Genomic DNA, 23,948 nt, shown 5'->3' with positions numbered 1-23,948 from the left:
AAGCTGCACGCCTGTGAAGACCACAAGATGAGACCACAAGGAAAGGCCAAGTTTCGGGCTAAAATTCCCCTCCTTTGGGCAACGACACCGCGCGGTCGGGGACACCCAAACCCCACCAGCTCCGCTGAACCGCTCGCCCCGCCTCTGCCCTGCCTCTCCTCTTCCGATTGGTGGGTTTGGAAGCGCCGCTCTTTTGCCTCCAATCAGAGTCCTGCGTCCGTTGCTAAGCGATCGTTTCCAAGCCGCGCTGGCCGGCCGAGTGAGGCGGCGGCGGCCATGGCGGGTGGGTGGCGGGACGTGGCCGGGGTGCGCATTAACCCGGCCGAGCTGCGCTTCAGGGACGCGGTGCCGTGGTGCTGCTACCGCGCCGCACTTAGCGTCCAGAATCGGCGGGTGCAGAGCTGTCGTCTTCACCTGCTGCCACCGCGCCGGGCCCAGGTGAGGGACGGCCGGGAGGGAAGCGGCGGGGCCTGTCTGTCCCCCCGGCCCGGGAGGGGGTGGGTAACGACGTCGGGGCCGCCTCTCTCAGCAAGTCGGCTGTCGGCTCTGTGTTTGTACAGCACCTCGCACCCCTCCAGCGTGCGTGAATAACCGTAGCGCCTTGTGGAAGCACCCCAACCTGCCCCGGGTCCTGCGGGTCTGCATCCCCAAAGGTTTGCCCTGGGGAACTGGTATGCAGCCTGCTCACCTGGTGCTTGCCAGGCTCTCCCTGAGGCACAGAGCGTTGCCAGAGGAAATGTGTGACTCGTGGCTCTGCTTTTATTTTCTGCAGTTTTGCAGGGGAACATCTGCCCGCAGGTTTGGCCAGCTAGGTAGGTCGTGTGGAGGAGGCTGCTTGGGCAGGTGTAAGTGCTTGTCTGCTTTGAGCCACTATAAATGGAAAGTGCTACCATGGATGCCTGAGTAGCTTATAGAATCATAGAATTGCTTTGATCGCAAAAAACTTTGAAGATCATCAAGTCCAACTGTTAACCTAGCATGGTCAAATCTACCAATAAACCATGTCCTTAGGAACCTCATCTACACATCTTTTAAACACCTCCAGGGGTGATGACTTTCCCACTTCCCTGGGCAGCCTGTTCCAATGCCTGACAACCCCTTCTGTGAAGAAATTTTTCTTAATATCCAACCTAAACTTCCCCTGGTGCAACTTGAGGCAATTTTCTCTGTCCTATCACTTGCTACTTGGGGAAAGAAACTGACATCCACCTTGCTACAACCTCCTTTCAGGTAGTTGTAGACAGTGATAAGGTCTCCCCTCAGCCTCCTTTTCTCCAGGCTAAACAGCCCCAGCTCCCTCAGCTGCTTCTCATCAGACTTGTGATCCAGACCCCTTACCAGCCTGTTGCCCTTCTCTGAACTCTCTCCAGCACCTCAATGTCTTTCTTGTAGTGAGGAGCCCAAAACCAAACACTGGAATTTGCCAGTGAATTGGAAATTAATTTTAAATAGCTGAATAACTGGATAAACAGGAAAGAATAAGGCAATTCTCATGGTCAAAGTTGTCTTAATTGCTTCTTGTGTGACAGTTCTGAAGGAGGGAACAGGTCCCGGTTCACCATTTTCTTGTAAGAACATGTAGCTGTCATTTCTATGATACTTGAAAAATATTCTCATATAGAGCTTCAAATGAGGCTGCTCACTTGAAGCTTTTAAGTCAGAATGAAATGAACTCCAGTATTCCCAGCTCTGTATTTTCCTGAGGTCATGAGCAATTTGAAGAGAGCTTCCTTATTTGTTAAATCTATAGTTTCAAAACAAGGAAATTAGCTTTCTTTTATGTCTTACTACATCATATTAACCTTGTTGGTAACAAATCCTGTTTAGTTTTGCTGGCTGGCTTTGCACTCTCCAGAAATTTTATCCCTCTAGAAGCTGAGTTCCTTGTTATTTCAGGGAGCGTTATGTAGAAATGGATCACTTTGTTATGGTGTGAACAACAAATTTGTGAGTGTTCCAGATCAGCTGAAGGGCACAGCTTTTGAGATTGTTTTTGCTTGGATTTCCTCAGGGCTGATTGATAGCTCTATTGCCTGATTTCTGTATTGTATTCTTCTAAGTTTTTTGAGTGGAGTAGTCCATGTCTGGTGCTTTCTTGTGGAGAGCTTTCTAAGAAAAGAGGATTTTACAATATTTTCTCGAGGTAGTATGACTACTGTTAATAGCATCTGATTAGTTTTGGAAAAATCATTGCCTAGCCAGACTTTTTAGAGCCAAATGCACCTTCACAATTCTAACCAGTTTGTGGTTGACTTGTAACCTATGTGGGCCCAGCAAAGCCCAGCTGTGATAAGTAGATTTATATTGGTCCTTCATCTAACTCATTTTTTGTCTGTTAATTACATCAAAATTAGGATGAAAGGGTCGAACAGAAGCTAATGTTGCTTTGCATTCACAGCAACTTGAACTATGAGTAAGTATATTCCAGGGTAGTCATCAAAATGATTATCAGACAATCGAAGTTTGTATAATTGGATAATTTAACTAGTAGTCAGCCCTTCTTTTTGAGTCTGTGAATGCATTTTATCCCCCTCTAAAATTTGATAATTTGTATGATGTAGACAGCTTGATTATTTTTTGCACTGTAACTGAAGAATTTAGGAACAAGTTGGAAACAGTCAAGTGCTTAATTTAGTAGGGCTGTGCTTATTCTGCTTTTGTTATTTTTCGTCAATTTTTCATGTGCTCCAGAAGTGGAAAGGCAGAGTCAATTTTAGAAAAGAGAAAGATTACTCGATCATAATTTACAAGTTTTTACCTTTGTGAGGATCTTACGCCTTTTGCCGGCTGTTTTAGTGCTATTGTGTGTGAGATGACCAATATGACAGGATTCCACTTATGTGCTCAGTTCCAGAAAGGTCTGTTGTGTTGCCCTTTCTCATTCCCAGACCTTATGCTGCTATCTGTGATTACATGGCCCTGAAGTGTGTGACTCATCTGTACATTTTCTGAGGCATTACATTCATAGAGTGCAAGAACTGAAAAACAACCTTCCTTGAGCTGTCATAGTGCATGGCCAAGAAATGCCTGTCAAGGAATTTAGCATACAAAGCGGTTTTCCATAGGTTTCATTAAAAGCTCTTAGTACAGTATAGAATGAATATGCATGGCTGTTTCATTGTCTTTAGAGAAGGCATACATTTTATATACTTCAAAATTAAAACATGGCTACTCTTTCAAAATCAAGTCCATAATCATGATGCATATTATATAACAAATTTCCTTTGGCTAAGTGTTAATACTGCTAGGAAAATTTTAAAGGAGTAGAAAGAGATGATCACACAATAGAATCAACAAGTTGTAAGCTACAGGTTTGCCAATTTCAAGCATAAATTAGAACAGAGAATGTAAAGAATACTGGGATGATTCTCTTTCAGAAAGGAACATTCATTAAACTGGACATATAGAGCAGAAGCATATTGTGCATATGGTGATGTGAACTGTAAGGAGACTGAAACACCAGAGAAACTCTAGATCTTGCTGTGACGCTTTCCTAGGAACATGAGAGCTGCTGCATTTCCCATGACATGCTAGTAGGTTATTTGTGTATTCTGTTCAAGGAAAGATATGGAGGAGGTGTTGGATACAAGCAGATGCTCACAGTCAACAAGAAATACAGAATTATTTTTTGAGAGAGGAAAAAGGTGCTATATGTCAGCTGTATCTGTATTTTTTCTATTTCATTTGACCCCCAACAATGGAGATGCCAAGGAAATTGCAAGCAGATTTTCAATATACACTGAGACTTTCTGTTAACATCAGCTGAATGTCAGTCAGACCTAGACCAAATTCTTATTCTCTCTGCTTTTATTGCTGCTTTGGACTGATACTTAATCCTTGTTACTTTCTCAGGTACTAGAAAGATTCTGCATTGAGTAGTAGCTGACTTGATTTTATGTTGCTTCAGAAGGTTTATTGCAACAGTAGGAAAAGCTAGAGCTCCCTTGGAAAGACTAGAAACGATATTTAGCTGAACCAACTCTTTTGTGTAATTTGATGGGTTAGTATTCATTCTGTCTTTCTGTTTAACTGTAAAAAGTCTGAACTTCAGTAAATAGGAAGAGAAATTTTATAAAATACTGCATATTTTAGAGTTGGTTGTGAAATTTAAATCAATCTGCATATTCTTCTGAAAATGAACCATATGTATATGTGTTATAATCTAGAAATGTTTAACTTTTCTTTTTTTGTTGTTTTTTTTTTTTTTTTTGTAAATTACAGTTTAGGTTGATTGTGGAAAATCCAGAAAAACCTGTTGCGTCTGGCCTTCAAGTTACAGCTTTTGTGGAATATTATCCTGAGAGTGAAGAAAATATTCAAGATAGATTACAGCTTTTAATAGAAGATGACATAGTTGATATCCCTGTGCTTGGGTATGATGGTCAAAATTTCATATGCTGCTATTAGTATTTGCAGTTTAATCTTGCGGAAAGTTTATTAACATGTCACATATGTCTATGTGATTAATCTGTCAATTGCACTGTGAGCAAATAGTAGGTTTCCTTACTTTTTTTTTTTCAGAGCAGCATACAGGTAAAACATTAATAGGGGTGATGTCCCTCAGATCCTAGAGAGAGGCTGGGGTTTTGATTTTGCTTTATTCTAAGTTGTTTGAGATTACATTGATAATTTCCAATTCTGTATCAGCATTAGACAAGTTAATATACACTCTTAATGTCTTCCCTCCTTAGTGAGCCACTTACATAAAAGATTTTATAGTAATAGTTCATATTTGAAAAACTGGATAGTAGTGAAATATATGTTGCCTAATTCTAAAAATATGATGTGTGTTTTAGAATAAAGTCTCACATTCAAGGATCCTTTTCATCAGTCTGTGTGTGATTGTGTGTATGTATGTATGTATATGGATATATGTCTTATGTATTGTTTATAACATATATATTGATTGAAAAAAGTAAGCTTCTAAATATAGTTTATCAGACTTAGGCTAGGTGGTTATCTGAGGATGAGGGAGAATTGCTGTGGAGTACCTTTCTCTCTCTATATAAAGAGAAACTAGAGTGACAAACTTCTGTTTACAGGTCCATCTTTTAGATGCCTAAATTAGGACAGATGAATCCCATAAACTTGATAGCTGTTTCCTGTTTTTTATTGTTTTGTTGGGATCTTTTGCCACATCCTGCTGGTCTAGATCATCTCTTTCAATAATTTTTTTGTTTCATTACAATAGATTCTTAAAGAGAATTTAAACCAGCATATTAACATTCCCAAGAGCATCTTCTTTTGTTGCATTTGCTTGTCCATTTTTTTTTTCCTTCTCCCTGCCTTTCTCTCTTCCTCCCCACTCCTCTTATGCAATAGATTATATGGACAAGGTCTATCTAGCTCAGCCAAAGAGATTCATCTTCCTTCTTCATTTAGTCTTCTGCGCTGTGTGTAACGTAGATCACAAGATGCAATTGTTCCTGCATGTTCCTATTTGTGGTTAATAGCAGACAGACTGCTGTGCTGATGTAAAATTCCAAATTATTTCAAACACAGTTTTATGTGAGATCAGAAGTGTGATTGTATTAGAAACTGGGGCCTTTAAAATACAAGTTGCCCGAAGCAAGTTTGATCTTTGCATTATGGCCAAACAGTATGCAATACAGTGATGTCATCATGCTGGCTGAGGCTCTTAATTAAATAATAGAAATAACTTCTGTCATTATCCACTTCCGTCTGTTATAATAAGTTTATTGAAGCCACATAAAGTGTCTATGAAACAAGAAGACTGTAAACTGAAACTGGCACGCAAGTTTTCCCTCTGCTTTTATTTCAGGCAGCTGATAATGAAATATGTTGAATGTTAACTTTGACTTATTTTGTGATGCAACTAAGTCAAGATAGTTTTAATTAAAGTTCTTTGTACTATAATAAAGTATTTAAAATAAAATGGAAATTTATACATTGCATTTTGACTATTTGTTTAAAGCTATATTGTTTTAAAGTTACAGTAATTAGTCATTAAACAGCTGGATAGATCTTTTTTACATCTTCCCTATGTATGCTATACTGCTGAAGTGAGTTGCATAAACATTGATAGGAGAACTAGGAGAAAAGGAAAACTCTTTCTCTGGAGTGCTTAGTTTTCTTTAAAAATGCAAAAGTGTTTTCAAATTTTAGGAAAATATAACCATGTCTTTTCTCTGCAGATTAATACGGTGCTGTAATCTGGAAATTGACTCAGAGATTAATTTTGGTTCAGTGATTGCAGACAGTAGAATAATTAGTAAAGAGATTAGGATTGCTAACCATGGATCATCTTCAGGTAAATGTTGAGTATACATCAAATTATATAAATATTTTATTTCATTGGAAAATGTAATCTTATGCAAGTTAACACTTCAGTGGCCAAGTAGAAATTAACTGAAGTTCTGATTATGCAGATTATATGTAGCTAAAGGTTCTGTCAATGGCCCATTGCTTCTGTATGCAGTACTATGTTTCCACTTAGGAAAGAAAAATGAATTTAGAACTTTGCCAAATTTTAGGAGTTCTCTACTTTTGAGTCCCATCTGAAAGATAGTATTCCTAACATAAACAATAGCAAAATAGGTCTGCTCTTGCTTTGTTGTCTTTGTGATTCTGTGATCCCAATAGCTGTCTATGAAATAAACAGCAACAAGCTCCATGTACTTTCAGAGCTAAAGTCCTCTAGGATGGGAATTGAACCGTATTTATTACCAGAAGTTAATGAGGGATCATTTATCTTCCTGTCGTAGCTTTTGAAATCATACAGCTTTTAAAACATTCACATCCTTCAAATTCTGTGAGGGACCCCTCCAAGGAGTATAAGAAACATGGAGAATGGAGTGTAAGAATGCTTATATGATCAAAGTAACTCATTTAACTGCCTTTTTCCACTGGACAATGCTGCAGGCACCTTTCTCCAGAAGTAGGGTGGCAACTATGCTGAGTTTGAAGGCAGTTTAGATTTAAGGCAGTTAATGATTTTTTGTTCCTCACTTGTACAGCTGTTTATTATATCACAAGGTATCTTTATTTGCATTAGGCCAAGGTTGTGTGAACATTTGCTTCATGGATTTCCACAAGTAATATTGTACCAAAATAAAATACATGATTGTAGAAACACAGAGGTGGGTTGCAATATTATTAAAAAACCACCAAATCAAATGGTACTCTAGTTAGAACAGATTTTTTAAAAAAATTTTTCTAAAAAGCAAAGGATTTTTTTTTTTCTAGCCACCTCAACTTAAAGATGTAGCATGTACTTTATATAATCAGCTCTTATACATAGTAACTTTTTTCTTTGAGGATTGATGATTAGATAAAGAAAAAGAGTTAACCTACATTACCTATGCATCTACAACTAATTTGCATGGTGTGGAATTTCTCATGTTGTATAGCAATTGTTTCTAGTTATAAACTCTGCTGCATGATGGAGTTTTGCAGGATTGAACACAGGCGAAATTAGAATGAAAGCAGAGATTAGTTAAGGATGTATTGAGGGCAGCTGCCAAATATGTGTTTCTGTAGGGTCTGTAAATCGTAATAACAGCAGGTCACACTAACAGGCAGCATTTAAACTGTGTTAGCAGGAAGTGCTGTATGCTGGCCTGTGACTGAAGGACTGCATTTCACCCGACATCTCAGGCACAAAATGAGTCCTTTGTTCTTACTTCTGATCTCATATCAGAGATCATCTGTTGTTTGGGACCAAACAGTGCATTTTTGCCATGTCCTGCACTTGGGTCACAACAACCCCAGGCAGCACTGCAGGCTTGGGGAAGAGTGGCTGGAAAGCTGCCTGGCATAAAAGGACCTGGGGGTGTTGGTTGACAGACGGCTGCATATGAGCCAGCAGTGTGCCCAGGTGGCCAAAAAGGCCAACAGCATCCTGGCTTGTATCAGGAATAGTGTGGCCAGCAGGACCAGGGCAGTGATCGTCCCCCTGTACTCAGCACTTGTGAGGCCCCACCTTGAATCCTGTGTTCAGTTTTGGGCCTCTCGCTACAAGAAAGACATTGAGGTGCTGGAGAGAGTTCAGAGAAGGGCGACAAGGCTGGTGAGGGGTCTGGAGCACAAGTCTGATGAAGAGCAGCTGAGGGAACTGAGGCTGTTCAGCTTGGAGAAAAGGAGGCTGAAGGGAGACCTTATTGCTCTCTGCAACTACCTGAAAGGAGGTTGTAGCGTGGGGGGTGTTGGTCTCTTCTCCCAAGTAGCAAGTGATAGGACAAGAGGAAATGGCCTCAGGTTGCACCAGGGGAGGTTTAAATTGGATATTAGGAAAAAATTATTCAGGGAAAGGGTTGTCAAGCAGTGACAACAGGCTGCCTAGGGAAGTGGTGGAGTCACCATCCCTGGAGGTGTTTAAAAGCCATCTAGATTAGGTTCTTAGGGACATGGTTTAGTGCCAGTGTTAGGTTATGGTTGGACTTGATTTTGAGGGTCTCTTCCAACCAAAATGATGCTATGTTTCTATGATTCTATTTTTCCTACCACATTTGAAACAATTTCTTGTTATCTATGAGACTATGACAGATAATTAGTGCTGGTGGTTAAATACACATTTAGTATTTTTTTCACCTTTAAAAAATATTTTTATAGCCTGGAAATATTCACTGTTCTCTTCCGTGGTATACTATGTTGTGTACATACCAAATAATGAAAACTATTGTTACCTGCAATATGCACTTAACTTTCTGGCTGCAGTAGCTGCCTAGAGCTATGTGTAAAATATCCTGTAAAATGTTACTCTAGAGCTACTTTAGGATGTAGTCACTTCTGTTTGGAATGTGAGTACCTTTTCAGTTACAATCAGAACTTGCAAAGTGGCATTGTACATGAGGGTGTAATATTTAAAGAAATCTTGGAAATAATGATCGACTCTGTGTTAGAAATAGTTTTGAAAGGATTAACTCAGTGTTTCCCGTTTCCATAGGAAAATGTATTACTTGTGAATATCTGCATTATGTGTTTTGTAATTCCAAATGTGTAATAGAAGAATATAAATCTGCAACTTTGCTGTGTAACATTCTGTTTATTATTCTGTTTCTTTTAGGTACTTTTAAAATATCATACGATGGGATTGTCCTGCATTACATTGAACCTACCAGGGGAGTGGTAGAGCCGAAATCTATACGGAGAGTTAAAGTGGATATCTGCACAGATGTACCCAGAATCATCAAAGAAGTGATAAAGTGAGTGTATGACTGAAGCAATCCAGCTATATAAATTGCATTTTTGTCTGTTATTAATTCTAGTCTTTACTATGAATGTTTATTTTAAAAAAGTTAAACTCCTAGGTGTCAGTTGCTGTCTTCTACATTTATTTTTATTAAATTAATTTGATGATTATATTGTCTCCACAGAACAGTGATGCATAAGTTATGTACCTGGCTGTGTTACTGGAGATCTCTTATAAGTTGTAATGATATGGAATGTTTGCACATCTCTGTGTATACAACTAACCAAGAGCTTTTGTATCTTTCTCCTTTCTAAAGATCCTGTGTTCCATACTTTTTTTTAGCTTCTGTAACTCTGCTATTTTTTTTGGCTGTATATGTTTTAAGAGTCTCAGAAATGTTATGATGTCCTTTGATGTATCTTATTTTGAATGGATTGAATGTATTTGCAATCACCAACTCTTTTAAGAACAGACTATTTTTAAATGCCTACCTTGTCTCTCTTCAAGTGGTGAATACAGACTTTTTAGGAAGTGCCAGAATTGGAAGTGGTTACTATTCTGGAAAATACTTTTCAATATCCTGTTTTCTTATAATAGGAAGTAGAGTGTGGTTGGTGGTGTGTGGTGGTTTTTTCTTTTTTTTTTTTTTCTTTTTGGGGAGTGGAGGGTTGATTCCTGGTTTGTTTTGAAATTATTAAGATATATGACTTAAAGTTCAGCTCTTCTTGTTCTTGATTTTTGTAGCCTGTTGGAAAAGGACATGAAATGAAAGGAGAAAAATTCTATTGGAGTGACAGTGGAGATAATATCTTTATTTTGCCTCACAGTTACATCCTCCTTCATGTGATATTTTCTTTGGTTAATGAGTTTCAACCTTTTGGTTGCAATGTATCATACTTTCTGCCTTTCCTTTGCTGTCCAGGCTGCCACCACTCTTTTTTTCACCCCATCTTGATTAAACAGCTGCTCTCTCCTGCAGTTTATGTAGTAAATGGAAAGAACATAGCTACATAGAGCTCAGATTTCATCCTTCACTCCTTCCCTGCCTTAAATTCTACATAATTCCCTCAGTGAATTTGGCATTTCTTTCCTTGTCAAGCCTTACACAAATATATAGATCGATGTGTATATATGTATTTAAACAAATAGTGTAATATTGAAAGTCTTACAATAGGTATTTGACAGGAATTTGACTTTGAGAAATAGTACAGTTTTGATGAAAACATCCAGATTATTTCCATTTGCCTTGTCCTCTAAGCATTTTGCTTCTATGTGCAAGCAAAATTATTTTCAGAGGAATCTACTCATATTTCTTTGAGATTTCTTTTCTGTATTGTAAAATCCCATAATCATGCTTCAGAAGTTGAAAGAAGATGTTTAGAGAGTTAGAGATCCCCTCACAGATCCCTCGTGTAGTTATATATGTGGCTATTCAAAACAGAGTTTTGGGTTTGTGTGTTTTGGTTTTTTTGGGTTTGTTTTTTTTTTTTTTTTTAGCTCAGAGGCTATTCGAAAGGATAGTTTATTCTTTTAGAACAATAAGTTATACTACTAAATTTGATTCTTTTGTTCAACAAGATCAAATACGCTTTGTTCCAGGAGAATTCTACTGACAAATATTCGTATGTTGTCGATATCATCCTTTGATATTTTGTGGTATGATCAAGATGAACCATTCAGGCAAAACCAACAGTATTTCTTTTATGGTTATTCAGATGAAATTCTAGCTCCAGTGGCCTAAGAGAAAATTACTAAGTATACGCCAAAATTGGTATCTAGATACAAAGATTCTCAGAAATAAGAGCAGTGGACATATCTGATTCTTTTGAGAAGCTGTATTGTTTCAAGCATTAAAAAAGGGGAGAAACTCAAAAAGCTCCCTAAAATTCCACCGCATAATGTCAGATTTTTCCTGGCTGGTAATATTCCTGTTATGTATCACATTGTCAAGTACACTTCTTTTTTTTTTTTTTTCCCCCCTCCCCGCTTAGTTGATCTATGGAAAGCCATTGATTTAAATACTTTGATTAGATTCAGTTTTGTATAGGTTCTAATATAAACTAAACTGATTATTTCTAACATTTTTCTGCATTACCTATTGCTGCTTGCTACTCTTACTGACAGAGTGAATTTGCAAGGTCGTGGCTGTGCTGAAGTATGGATCAAAGCTGTCGTGGTCGAACAAGTTCTTAAAGTCCTAGGGGTGTCTTGTGGAAATGTGTTGGAATGCATTAACTTTGGACCAGTTTACTTTGGGTCTTCAAAGACTGAACAAATATCTTTATACAATGAAAGTCCTGAGCGTATGGACTGGGTAGCAGTACTGGAAGACAATGCTATTGGAGGAGAGATGGTAAGAAACAGTTCTGGTTTTAATTTTAGTTGAAAGTTTGTTTTCATTTCTGCTTTTGCAATTTTTTGTGAATCCCTATTCATCTTCTAGTAGTGTTATATATCATACTATTTCCTGATCAACAGCCTTTCTGAAACTTCTGTCCAACCAACAAATTTTTTACTATAATTTAAGTTTGGAATTAAGTTTTTCAGATATTTCTGTTTCACTATGTGACATCTTAACAATGTTAAGTACATTCGCTGCGTGTGGTTGCCTTTTTTTTTTTTTTAGTGGCTTTGCTTGTTCTACTGGATTTCTTATAATTTTGTTAGTGTTATCAAAATATATTTTGATTCTGTAAGATGTTAAGCATCTGTAGTTTCACTAGTTTTTCTCAGATAGTAAATTCATCTGAGTGAGCATCATCTTTGAAAGAGGGAATTCAAAACATTAACATGAAATTTAAGTTTTAAAATTAGTTAATTATCCATGCGATATGTAACTATGTCAGTTCTATTACTTACATTATGTCTTTCTACTTGTGAGAGGTATGAAAATGTATGTGTAGGAAAAAAAGAAAGGGACGGAAGCAGAACAAGCTGACTTATTCCACGTTTTGACTATTTTTTTAGGCGACAGATCTTGAGGGGAGTGCAGATGCTGTTTTACAAGACTTAAGCCTCAAAAACAGAACAAGAGATTTAGATGTTTCCACCTTGATCTTGTGCATTCCCAATCAAGGAACCTTGCTACCTTATGAGAAATCTTTGGTTACGTTGTGCTTTAGTCCAAAGTGAGTGAGTAGTCCAAATTAGACACATACACATGAGCTGATTAGTCTAAATTATTCTGTGAAGAACTGTGTTAGAAAATAATTTTAAGTTCCTGTGTCCACAATTTTTTTTTTCTGAATTACTTTTAATGTATTTATGTGTTAAAAGAAATTGCTTGGCATGATACTACAAATGAGAAAGCAAAGTCTGAAGTGATTATCTGTGAATTATTTTGTAATACATTAAGAATGTATTTGAACCAAGAATTGATTAAGCGTGTTTTGTGAGAACAATGATTTTATTAGATTTTGCCAAGGGAACTAGTTGCAGCTCTTTTTAAGTATATTGAATCCCTAAAGATGGTTGAGAGAGTTCTGCAGTGTCAAATAAAGTGCCTTTTCAATGACCACAGATTTATTTAATAAAGATATAGTTTATGTGCAGCATTATGGAAGAATATTTGATATATTTGATATATTTGATCACCAAGAGACTGAAGCATTTTGGAGAGCTCTCATTCCATTAAGAAAATGTAAGCATAAAGGAACATTTATTCTTTGGCTGAGGAAAAGAAAAAGAAAATTCGCTCTTGCCATTTTCCCTTACTTAAACTCTAATTACAAGGGATTATTACGCATGTAATGTTAGTTTAGAAAACTGTTGTAGGCTGGAAAAGATATCAAATGACTACTATAGTAAGCATACAGATAGTGTTGAGCATAAATTTGTTACTATTCCATTTTCTGACAGGAAGTATAAATATCATTTGTTCAAGCTGTAACGAACAGCAAAGAAGCCAGAATGGATGATGAAAAATAAGGCTTCATTTTTGTGTGGGTTGGGGTTCAGTGGTTTGTTCTTTTGCCTGTCTTATAATTAGAGATTGCGACTCTTACAGAAGACTTGAAAGGGACTTTGGAGTGAGTGACTCACCCATGAAACAAGATTACGTGTTGTTTCTGAGGTTTGAAGCTGTTGGGAACAAAGATGGCTATCTGCAGACCCTCAGTGATGGTACCACAGCAGTCACAAGTATGTTATTGGAAATGTATATAAATGATAAAACTGTATATCTTGGAGGTGTGTTTTTATTTTTTTAATTTTTTAAAAAAATTTCTTTGGCATCTTAGCCCTTTTGTGGGAAACCTGTGTTTATTTATATCAATACAAACACATCATTGTAACTTACATCTTTAATGATTTGGCAGCAAGAACTCTTTGAATAGTGAGTAGAAAAAAGGAGGGAAATGTACATCCCGTGAATACACCTGCTGGTAGTGAACACCTAGAACTTAATAATAAATGTAAATATTTGGAGAACATTAAAAAAACTAGCTGTTTGCAAGTCACAAGCACGTTGGTATAGCAGTTTTGTGCATTTTCAAGTGAATATTTGATCACCTTCAGCTTCCTTAATGAGGGAATACATTATCTAAGAGCCATTATAATTAAGTATGTCCGTGTTTGTAGAAAATTGCATTATAAATCATATTGTATTATGGTATTATTTTGTTTTTGCAACAATACAACCACAGTATTTTTTTTTCTGTTGGTAAACTAATAGGTTGTTTTGTTTGTTGTGTTTGTCTAATGCAGCAAATCATCCTCATCACACAGAGTTAGCTTTGACAGGTTCTGGGCTTCCTGTCATGTTAACTGTTAATCCAGGACCAGTTATTAAGTTTATGGACTGTTTTTTTGGTGAACAAACACAAGTTCTGTGCACACTCAAAAATGAATCTGAGTCCCTGCCAGTAACGTTCAGCTTCCGCAAGACTGCTCACTTCAATGTTTCTCCTGAGAAAGGAAAAATTAAAAAAAGATCTGCAAAGGTAATTACCTGTTTCTTTCAGATTATGTAGACATGCAGATTACTTTGCAGTGGTCAGCAGTGGAATTTCTTTAAAGTAAATCAGAACAATTCAATTTCAGGAGCCCTGATGTTTAATATTTTCTCTCTATGTAGAGTCTTCTAATGCTCTTTCCTGTACACAAGCAACAAGTGTTATTTTAAATTTGGAAAAAATAATTGTAGTACTAAAGAAACTTTACCCACGTGTTTCCTGGCTTTGAATTTTTTACATTTTACTGACTTGAGAAGACTGATTTATACTCAAACCTTTGCAAGATCCTTTTCATTTATTTCATTAAATTGCAAATACTCGAGTAACACATTTCTTTTAATGGAAGAAACTTTTCCAAATTTAAATCAAATACGGAGACATTTATAATTTCACAAAACTGTAACTCAAGGCGCAAGAGAGAACAATTTGTGCCAGAAATGAGCAGGTGAGACTTTGTGGTGTTCCACTGTGTAGCAGTTTTATGTTTTTGTATATTGCTAATTTATGTGCGGCAGCTGGCATATTCTAAAAGCCCAGTTTTGAACACCTATCTTAGAAGTACGTGTGGAGAGGAGTGACACAATTAAACAGACAATGATGCAAAACAAAAAGTCTTTTTGCTTTTCTGCTTCGTATGTCTCATAATGACTTTTCTTTTACAGGATGTGATATTTTCATTTTCTCCACATCAAATAGGAACATTTAAAGTGAAGCAAGTTGTTGATATTATTGGTATAAGACTAGAGGAAAATAACTTACAAGCTTTGAAGACAAAATCCTTTCACCGAATATATATAAGCTTTATTGGTGTATGCAAATCTAAACGAAAAAACATCCTATTCAAAATTAATCCCGGTAAGATGCTAAAAACGTAAATGAAAAGTGATAAAGTGTTTCAAAAGTACATTTTTTACATTTTAAAATATATTTTTCTACTATGCTTTGTTTTTTAAAAATTAATATCTCTTTGGCTGTTGAGGGAATGCTCAATTGTATGACATATACCCATAAGAGTATAAAACAACGGCTAAAATAATGGTAAACCCTCCTTCATATTTTAACTAAAAGTTAACTATTAAAGCATAAATTTTCATCGTATTATTATTTAGCTCTTATAAATCAGAAATAAAAGCTGAAGTTTTTGGTAGCAATGCCATTCCACAGTGCTAATGTTTCAGATCTAACTAGAGAGATGGGTAAAGTGCAGAAAAAAGTCAGGAAAGATATCCGAGTATTCTTTATTGATTAAAAGTAAATACTGCCAGATGAATTTGCTGGTAAATACCTGTCCCATGTTCTTTGAGCCTTCTCATCCTATGAAGCCTATGCCAGCATAAATAATCTTTCAGGATATGCAATAATTAGTCTCTAATTTGTTCCTCATGTTCCTAATGTGTCCAACGAACAACCACTTTACAGTAGATTTGACTCAGCCTGTCAATGGATTTTAAAACCAAAAATCCAGAACTCCTGCATTTTTCCTGCTTCAAAACCACAATTAAAATATGTTTCTGTAGATCAAAGATTTAATGTAGTATTCAAGATCTGTCAGCTTTTCTAAATGCTCTTGTCCACCATTTGCTCTATTAATGTCTCCATTCTGCTCCTATTTGCAGGTTTATAAAGAAGTTATGAGGGGTATCTGTACTCTATAGGCCACTGGTATCTGTGCTTTTTTGTTTAAGCTTCATTGAAGTGTGGAAGGAAATTAATTTTTTTCAGGTCCTTATATAGATGAGTTCTCTATCTTCTAGTTCTCCCAGCCTCTGGCTGAGTACCTGTCCTTGTCTCTCTGTATTCAGTGGAGGGGGGAAGAGGCTGGAATGAAGCTTCTCACAAACCGAGCCTGCCTGGGCAGTGGAAGCTGTAATCACTCCTACATTTGGAGGATGGAAAGTAGGGGGTTTTTTTTGTAACCCTTAGAGAGTAAAGCAAGGGTAAAGAGGGTAAAACCAATATGTTTAGTTTAATGTATCAATATTTTTGCCGGTGAGGGAGGAAGAGGCAGTTGAAGAATTGATATATGTATTTATTTATAGTGCTGTTTTAAACATGTGTCTGTTTATGTAGGAGAGGTGAGCAAACACATGGCCTAGTTTCTGTCATAATTTTTAACTTTTAATGTATATGTGGTTTTATAAAACTAGAGTGAAAAGGATCTAATATCTCTTTTAGCTGTAATAGCTTGGGAGTTCTTTCTCAAAAGTCATGTTTGTGTTTGCAGCCCTGAAGACAAGCTTTAGGACACTGCAGACAGTGCTGTGACAGAGGCAGCTCTGTATGTTTGGTTATGTGCACATGCAAGACAAAACATCACAGCTGGACATAGTATTAATAGTAGTGGTTTGTGCTCTAGTACTTGTCTACAATCTAGGCCAGGGAAGGTGGATCCCTGCTAGTATGGTCTGAACACCTTCTTCCTCTTGTCTGAGGAAAAGAGGATGAGTGACTGATTGTTGGGTTGCAGGGTGGACCAGTATAAATTAAGAAATATTTTTCTAATACTTTGAATTTTATTTAGAAAGTGTTAATATAAGTGTATGTAATGTGTTTTATTTGCTTTTTAAGGTATAACACCAATGATTTCGAATGCAGCTGGGCAGTTTGTAGTTGATGGCACAGGACAGTGCACTGATACAGCACCTGTGGCGATACTTCAATCAACCCAAACACAAATTCATAGTCACCAGATAAACAGGAATTGTAAGGATGATGCACTTATAGCTTTTCCTAATGACCGCGCAGCCAGCATTAGGCCAAGTGAACGGAATAAAAAGTACAGGTAAAAATTATACAGATATAATATTTAAAACCACACATTTGTGTATGACAGTTTACTTTTTTTTTTAGGCTGAAAGTTCTTTTAAATTCATAGCATTCTACTTAACATTGAGCCTCTTGCACATAAATTTCTCGAGTCGCTTTTCTTATGTGAAACTACAAATCTAGCTATTACAGTTTCAATATTTCATTTTTATAGTTGCCTTCACAGGGTCAAATATTAATAATCAGCTGTGATAATAATAATGTTTGCAATTAAATATGTATGTAGCAAAATCAATATATTTTCTTTCTAACAAGACTCAGATTCATTTTACATGTGTAGTGAAACTACAATTCTCTTTAAATATTTAGGACTATTTTCACAAAGACCGAGAGATATAATTATATAGATCCAGAATTTTCTTATACTGATGATGAACGACTGTCAAAAGAAGCACATAAGGAATACTATGCAGACTTCATTTCTAGTTTAAGACGGCGTTGTTTGCAGAAAGGTGCTGCTAGGTAAGACTTTGTTTAAAGGATAAGTAAATACTTTAGGTTTGTATTAATAATATTTGTATATACATGCTGAATTAACTTAGTGACACCAATCATACACCTAAATTTGTGCCATGCTGAAATGCTTATGGTCTTGGGACCTTCATTTATAATGCATTCAAAACCCGTTTTGTGCAAATGTTCATTTAGACACTTAGAGATCACTTCCTGGGTAAAATGTAGGAACAGAGGCATGAAACTTAAAATAAGACACCAAGTTTTAATAAGAGTTGGTTACAGTTAGTAGGAAAACCAAAACATTTATTATGTTGGATTTCCTTTTCTTTTTATATAATAAATAAATTTCCAACTAGTATGTCTAGCTCACCCAATTGATGGATTCAGTGCATAAATTATGATATAATTTGTGGAATGAAGCAGATAAGATTAAAGGATTGTGGTCATCTTCTAGCCTTATAGTAAATTCACACTTCATTAATCTGTGTGTTTGGTTGGCATGCTGTAGAGCAAAATCATGGAAAAGCAGAACTGACAGGTCTTCTACTTTTCAAAGTTTTATTAAAAAAAAGAGCCTGTAAAGCCTCTAAAGCAAGAGAAGTAATACCTTAAGAGTGTTAAGTTTACAAGACCCATTATTTAAAAATTAATAATGCCAATGCATTATTCTTGTAATCTCAATTTACCTTGCTCTCTTTATATATGTCACGATTAAATCCTGCAGAGCTGTATTTAGTTTATGCATGCACATTATGTATGGTTTTCTTGAAAAGAATTGTTGTGTAATGGGTGAACTACTGTTTATATGACCATAACACATATATTCAAGGTATATTCAAGGCATATTGCATGAGGAGCAAGAAAAGAAAGGAAAATTTCACAGTTATCAGATGAATTTCACTGCTACTATCAAACATAGTAATAATTTTCTGAATACTTGGTATGAAACATCTATGCAATATCTCTGGAAGTTTCAAATCTCTCGATTTCGGGTGAAATTGATTGACTGGAGTTGAACTTTGACCAAGAAAGGCTAATTGCTCTGGAAATTAGGCTATAAGTAGTCCAGTTCCGGCATATACAATTGAAGGATCATTTGTAGTCTTTCCACTTGCTAACTTTTAAGCACTTGACTTCACAACTTAATTGTTCTTTAAGAGGTATTCAAGACATGATATAGTATTTATATTTTGGTAGCCATAATGCTTGCGCCATATTTAGTTAAGCACTTGCCACAAATGTGTGACAGATGTTAATCCTTGCCTAAACAATACAATAAAAGACTTTTCAAAGCATTTTCCGGACTTGAGCACTTTTTATAATGAAATATTCCTACTTAAAGTATTATTTGTTATATTTAGAAATCTTAAGTAGTTTAATGTGTAGAGCACTGAATGCTCAAACTTCTAGATTTCCATATTCTTTTTTTTTTCCTCTCCCTTATAGGCAGTTTTATAAATATAATAATTCTGTGAACATAGGCCTCAAACCAGCTGAAGGGCTTATGTCACCAAGAATCTCAATCACAGATCTTCACAAGGAGAAGCTACCGTTTAAAATGCTTCCTTCAGATGAGAATTGCCTATTAACGAGTCAAAAATTGGCAGCAATAGGTTCTAAATCTTCAATTAAAGAAGTAAGTTAAATACTTGAGTAGTAATGCAAGCACAATGTGATTGCCATATAAAAAAAGCATAAGAATTTTGATCTGCTCTGAGACAATGTCTCATGCTTATCACAGATTTGGAATGGACTTAGTGCTTTGCCATCTTCTACCCAAGAGAAGGAAGATTGTAGTCTAACCTTGACATCAAAGCAGCTTCATCAAATACTCATTGGTAAGATTTTTTTATTTGGTTGCTAAATACATATAGTTATAATAGCACTTAGTTATAGTAACACAATTTATGTTCATAGTTCTTCACCTTAAATAGAAAATAGCTTAATTTGGTGGCAACTTGATAGGTGCAGTAGTGTTAAATTAAAGCTTTGTATTCCTCAGAAATTACTGAGATATGATTAGGTATGAACATGTAAAAGGAGAGCTTCCTTTAAAGACTGCTCAAACTACAGCCTATTATAGAGAAATCAATACAGCATAGGAGGGTTGCTCATACCCTTATGCCTTGTTATCGGATAGTATCTTGAACAACATTAATATCATCAAGATTCATGGGAGTGTTCAGGATGTTTCTGGGAATTAACAGTGAACAGTGATACCCCCCAAAAGTAAAACTTCTTCAGAATCCTCCTTCAAAATAATTTCAGTGGAATGTTCTGTGATGAGGAGTAACACCTTGAAAGTCTGGTAGGGACTTATCTATTATATTAAGAACACTTGGTACTAAAAGTGGTCTATTTTAAAGTCATTTTTTCTTCAGTAAAATTATTTAGCAGCAAAGTGAAAATTTTCAGTACTTTTTGGGCTTTTTTTAAAAAAAAAAAATCAATGAAGCCAGAACTTGAATAGTGTAGCTGTGTATGCTGATACACTTCGGGAAAGGTAGAATAACATAAACCTATTAATACAAAGAGTACTTAGAGTTTTGTAAGATGCTTGATTAGTGCCATGAGCACTAAGGTTTGCAGACGACTATAAAAACTGGTGATAATGATAAATATATTAGTGAGATAATTCTGTCACCATCAAATTACATGCATTATTAAAACAAATGGCCACACATCAGGGAGCAAATAAACAGGTTAAGTATATAAATTTCCAGTGAATTGCTGGTTGTCTGGCCACTTAAATATCTGATTAATAAAAATAAATATTTATGATTATTAGTAATGCTTTTAGTGATTAGCACATCGCATTTCCTATTTTAACAGCTGGCTAACACAAACAGAATTAAGAATTAAGTTGGTGCTGGCTTTCGAATTGTACTACTGAAAACATTCACAGAACATGCATGGCATTTACTTCCAAGTTTTTGTGTGAATTTGTTCTGCTACAGGATTGTTCTAGCTGACTGATTCTGTAATTTGAGGAAGTAAAATATTTTGATTGTGATGTTTTAGTAGTTATGCTTCCATACATCAACATTAAAAACTAAAAGTTAAAGTTTTTATTTCTTATGTGTTTCAGGTCCTTCTACTATAGATTTTGGTGATGTTTGTGTGCATTCTACAACAGCCAGGAAACTGCATATCATCAATAACTTGTTAGTTCATGTATGGATACAAATTGAGATTGAAATTGATGAATTGCAGCAGACAAGTCCATTGTCTCAGGTGGTGCCTCCTCTTACAAAGACTCATATTCCAGTTGTATTTGAGACAAACACTCTTGGAACGTTTAAAAAGTAAGGCTTTTTACATTTGGCTTGATTTATATATTTTCTTTGCAGTAGTATGATAAAGAAAATCATGTGTCTGGTTTAAATTAAATGTAATTTTGGTAAGTGTTAATGGTGTACATTTATTTGTGGTGATATTGCAATAGTTAATGCAGTTTTATTTTGCAGAATTTTGCTAGCATAGTCTTGTTTCTTAGGGTTTAAAACAAACAAACAAACAACAAAAACAACCCCCCAAAACCAAACTGTTCTGTCAAAAGCCCAAATAGCCACAGGTATATTAGGGAAAAAAGTTTATTATTACAGTGTATTTGTTAGGAGAAATTTTATGGAAAATACTGTGCTCTTTTTGGCATAGTGTTGCATCACTGCATCTATGCTCAGGTCTTTTGATGGACCTCATGGGTCAATGTATAAGCAAACCATTTTGTAACCTTCTGGTATGCAAACAGAACTCTCACTTTACTAATGTTGTTAAAATGACTGTATGAGGTAGATCATCCTTTGGGACCATCTTCACTTTTAAAATGATTTAATTTAAGCTGTTTGCAAAACAATTACATCTTGCTTTCTCTTGTCACTCTTAACTGTGTGTTCATACTCAGTGATTTTGTTAAATATTTTCTTGCTACTTATTACATTTCACATAAGTATTACTCTGACTACAACATAATGAATAAAAATTTTTATTACAGATCTTTCACTTACACAATAAACAACCAACACCCTGGGCACGTGCTGGTAGTTGCAAAAGCCGTGTCTGCTGAACTTGAGCTGTCTGCAAGGGAACTGATCTTAAATCCTATTCCTGGCTACCTAGCAGGGACAGAATTTAGAACAACTGTCACACTATACAATCCCAGAAACCATCCTGCAGGATTTACTTGGAAACCTGTAAATAGACATAGAGGAATTGCATTTTCTATACAACCAGCCAAAGGTATAGTATGCAAGTACAGTGTGTGTGCACGTATCTTAAATATCAATAATGTTAAGTAAGACAAATGCTCAGCTGATGCTATAAGCTATACTTGTTAGATTTGGGTCAATATCAGTATATCCCAAAACCAGCATCAGATCAGAGTGTTAACTAGTACTGTATCAGCACTCTCTATATAAGCCCTACCCTGAATGCATACTCAATCCAGTTTGTTGTTTCTCTGGCCAGCCAGCAGCACTTACATGACCATTTGTCTCAGCACAGATTGCTGATATTTCAAAAGTGAGGCACCTGTTTAATGGCAGTGAGCAATATCGTACAGCTCATCAGGATAGGAAATTTTCCAAAAGCACTGTATGAATGAAACTGATAAAAATTTGAGGTAGACAGTCTGAGTGACACAAAAGGAATTCAATCTGGGATTAGTTTCCACTTGCGTGATCGATCAATATTTGTTAGAAGTGTGTGAGACATTAGATTTTACCTTTCCTTTGAAAGATAGTGTTCTGTAGGAGTATGTTGGAGTTCCATTATTAAAGAGCTAACTGCTAAGTGAATTGGCATTGTACATTTCAAACAAGAATTGGCTGGATCATGAGTTTGGTGTGCTCTCATTCTTGAGATATTTCTGCTGATAACGAGTTTAGAATCAACTGCAAGTGAGAAAATGTATATAGTTTTACCCAAAGGTATTATTTTACAGGAAGAATAGTCCGTTCTTTTATTTTTTTCAGCGTTGACTGTTTGAATCGTTCATGGCTAAACAATACCAGTGAACTTTTAGTGTGTTTAACTGCAGGATCCTAATAAACAGATTATGCAATTGTCATGAGAATTCAGAAACTAATTTTACTTAATTCAGCATACTGTTCAACACCTTTGAAATATAGGCTTACTCTTCACTAATAGAAGGTCATTTCACTTTATTGTGCTTGTATTATTTCTAATTATACAATGTAATTTGATAATTGTACATGTGTATGCTTTAACATGTACATTATGCAAATTTATTTAGGCTTTGTGGAGGCCTATAGAGATCTGGACTGTGAAGTTGTTTGGCATCCAGGGTTCAACTCTCCAAGAGCAGGAGAATTCGACTTGTGTGTGCGTAAAGGAAACAAAATTAAGTTGAAATGTTTTGCAAAGGTAACAATTCATACAGGAGATTTAGAGGAGCAAAATGTGTGGGTTTTTTAAAAAGTAATTTCTTAAATCTATTTCTATTATCAAGTATTCAAAAAACTATTTTAATTTCATATAGGCTTATTTGAGATGTTTAACAAAGAATATTGCTCCACAGATATGTTGGAGAAGGCAAGGCAAAGACAATTTGCCTTTTTCTTGCTTTCAATGTTATACTTCCTTTGACACCACAACTTAGTGGTCCTTATAGATAAAGCGGTAACTGCTCTTCTTGGCTTGCTTAGTTTAGCCAAAGAAAGGGTTGAGAGGTGGTATGATAGTTCTTCAGATATATATTAAAGTGGTAAAAATCAAGGTGTGTGTGGGAAGGTATGTTTCAGAGCTTTAGGGTAACAACAGGCTGTAACATAATTTTGTATTGTTGTTTGAATGTGGCATTTGATAATTTGAAACACAATCTTCTGGATAGTCTTCTAAATAAACAATGAAATTCACCTTAGGTTAATCATTTGTTATCCTGTGTTACATGGCAGGGAGTGTGAAGGAGACAGACTGGGCGGGTGGGTTTTTTTAATTTTTAAAAATTTTTTTTTAATTTTTTTTTTTTATTTCTCCCAGTGTGTAAACCAGGATATGTGTAAATTAGAATATTAGCATTTCTACTGCTATTAAAATCTCTGAAGTATCTTGTTCTGATCACACATTTAGGATTAAAGTAATGACAGAGCTTGTGCTGTTAATTTAAATTCAATTAAAATAGTTTTATTTGTCTTGAAACTGGCCCAGAAAATATCTCTGAGGTTGTGTCTGTTCACTTTGAATCTAGATGAGTTCAATACATTGGGTAAATCTCGTCTCACATTTAAATGGTGTTTGTCTATTTGAATACTTCTAATTTATGCATTTCCAGAAGTATACTTGGTCTTTATGTAATGAAAAGAAAATTAGGCTGAAATATTTATTTATACTTAGTAATATGTTATTTATTTTGCCTATTTTCTCTTCTTTTTTGTAGCTTGGTACTACTAAAGTTCAGTTTTTGGAACAAAGGATACCCTTCAATCATAGTCCAATGGGATTATCTACTTCTAAGAAAGCCGTTCTTCAAAACATAGGGCACAATCATGCATACTTCCAAGTAAGCTAACATTATTTTTAGCACATCTAATTTCTTGGGATGG

The 23,948-nt window shown here is 35.8% G+C and overlaps 1 protein-coding gene across 1 annotated transcript in view; it reads left to right on the top strand.

Annotated features, from left to right (window-relative positions):
* Positions 1–276: 276 nt before the first annotated feature.
* Positions 277–23,948, top strand: part of CFAP47 (cilia and flagella associated protein 47) — a 311,215-nt gene continuing 287,543 nt past the window's right edge. The window contains exons 1-17 of the mRNA XM_065651976.1: positions 277–438; positions 4,222–4,373; positions 6,156–6,271; positions 9,026–9,164; positions 11,276–11,504; positions 12,119–12,279; positions 13,158–13,291; positions 13,856–14,091; positions 14,766–14,958; positions 16,672–16,885; positions 17,239–17,391; positions 18,832–19,021; positions 19,127–19,223; positions 20,474–20,690; positions 21,380–21,624; positions 22,640–22,770; positions 23,783–23,905. Of these exons, the coding sequence (XP_065508048.1) occupies positions 277–438; positions 4,222–4,373; positions 6,156–6,271; positions 9,026–9,164; positions 11,276–11,504; positions 12,119–12,279; positions 13,158–13,291; positions 13,856–14,091; positions 14,766–14,958; positions 16,672–16,885; positions 17,239–17,391; positions 18,832–19,021; positions 19,127–19,223; positions 20,474–20,690; positions 21,380–21,624; positions 22,640–22,770; positions 23,783–23,905 (2,892 nt within the window). The remainder of the gene's footprint in view (positions 439–4,221; positions 4,374–6,155; positions 6,272–9,025; positions 9,165–11,275; positions 11,505–12,118; positions 12,280–13,157; positions 13,292–13,855; positions 14,092–14,765; positions 14,959–16,671; positions 16,886–17,238; positions 17,392–18,831; positions 19,022–19,126; positions 19,224–20,473; positions 20,691–21,379; positions 21,625–22,639; positions 22,771–23,782; positions 23,906–23,948) is intronic.

The sequence above is a fragment of the Caloenas nicobarica genome, chromosome 1 (assembly GCF_036013445.1).
Source record: "Caloenas nicobarica isolate bCalNic1 chromosome 1, bCalNic1.hap1, whole genome shotgun sequence".
NCBI lineage: Eukaryota > Metazoa > Chordata > Aves > Columbiformes > Columbidae > Caloenas > Caloenas nicobarica.
Note: the sequence above shows the minus strand (reverse complement) of the source record. Positions and strands in the feature narration are given on the sequence as shown.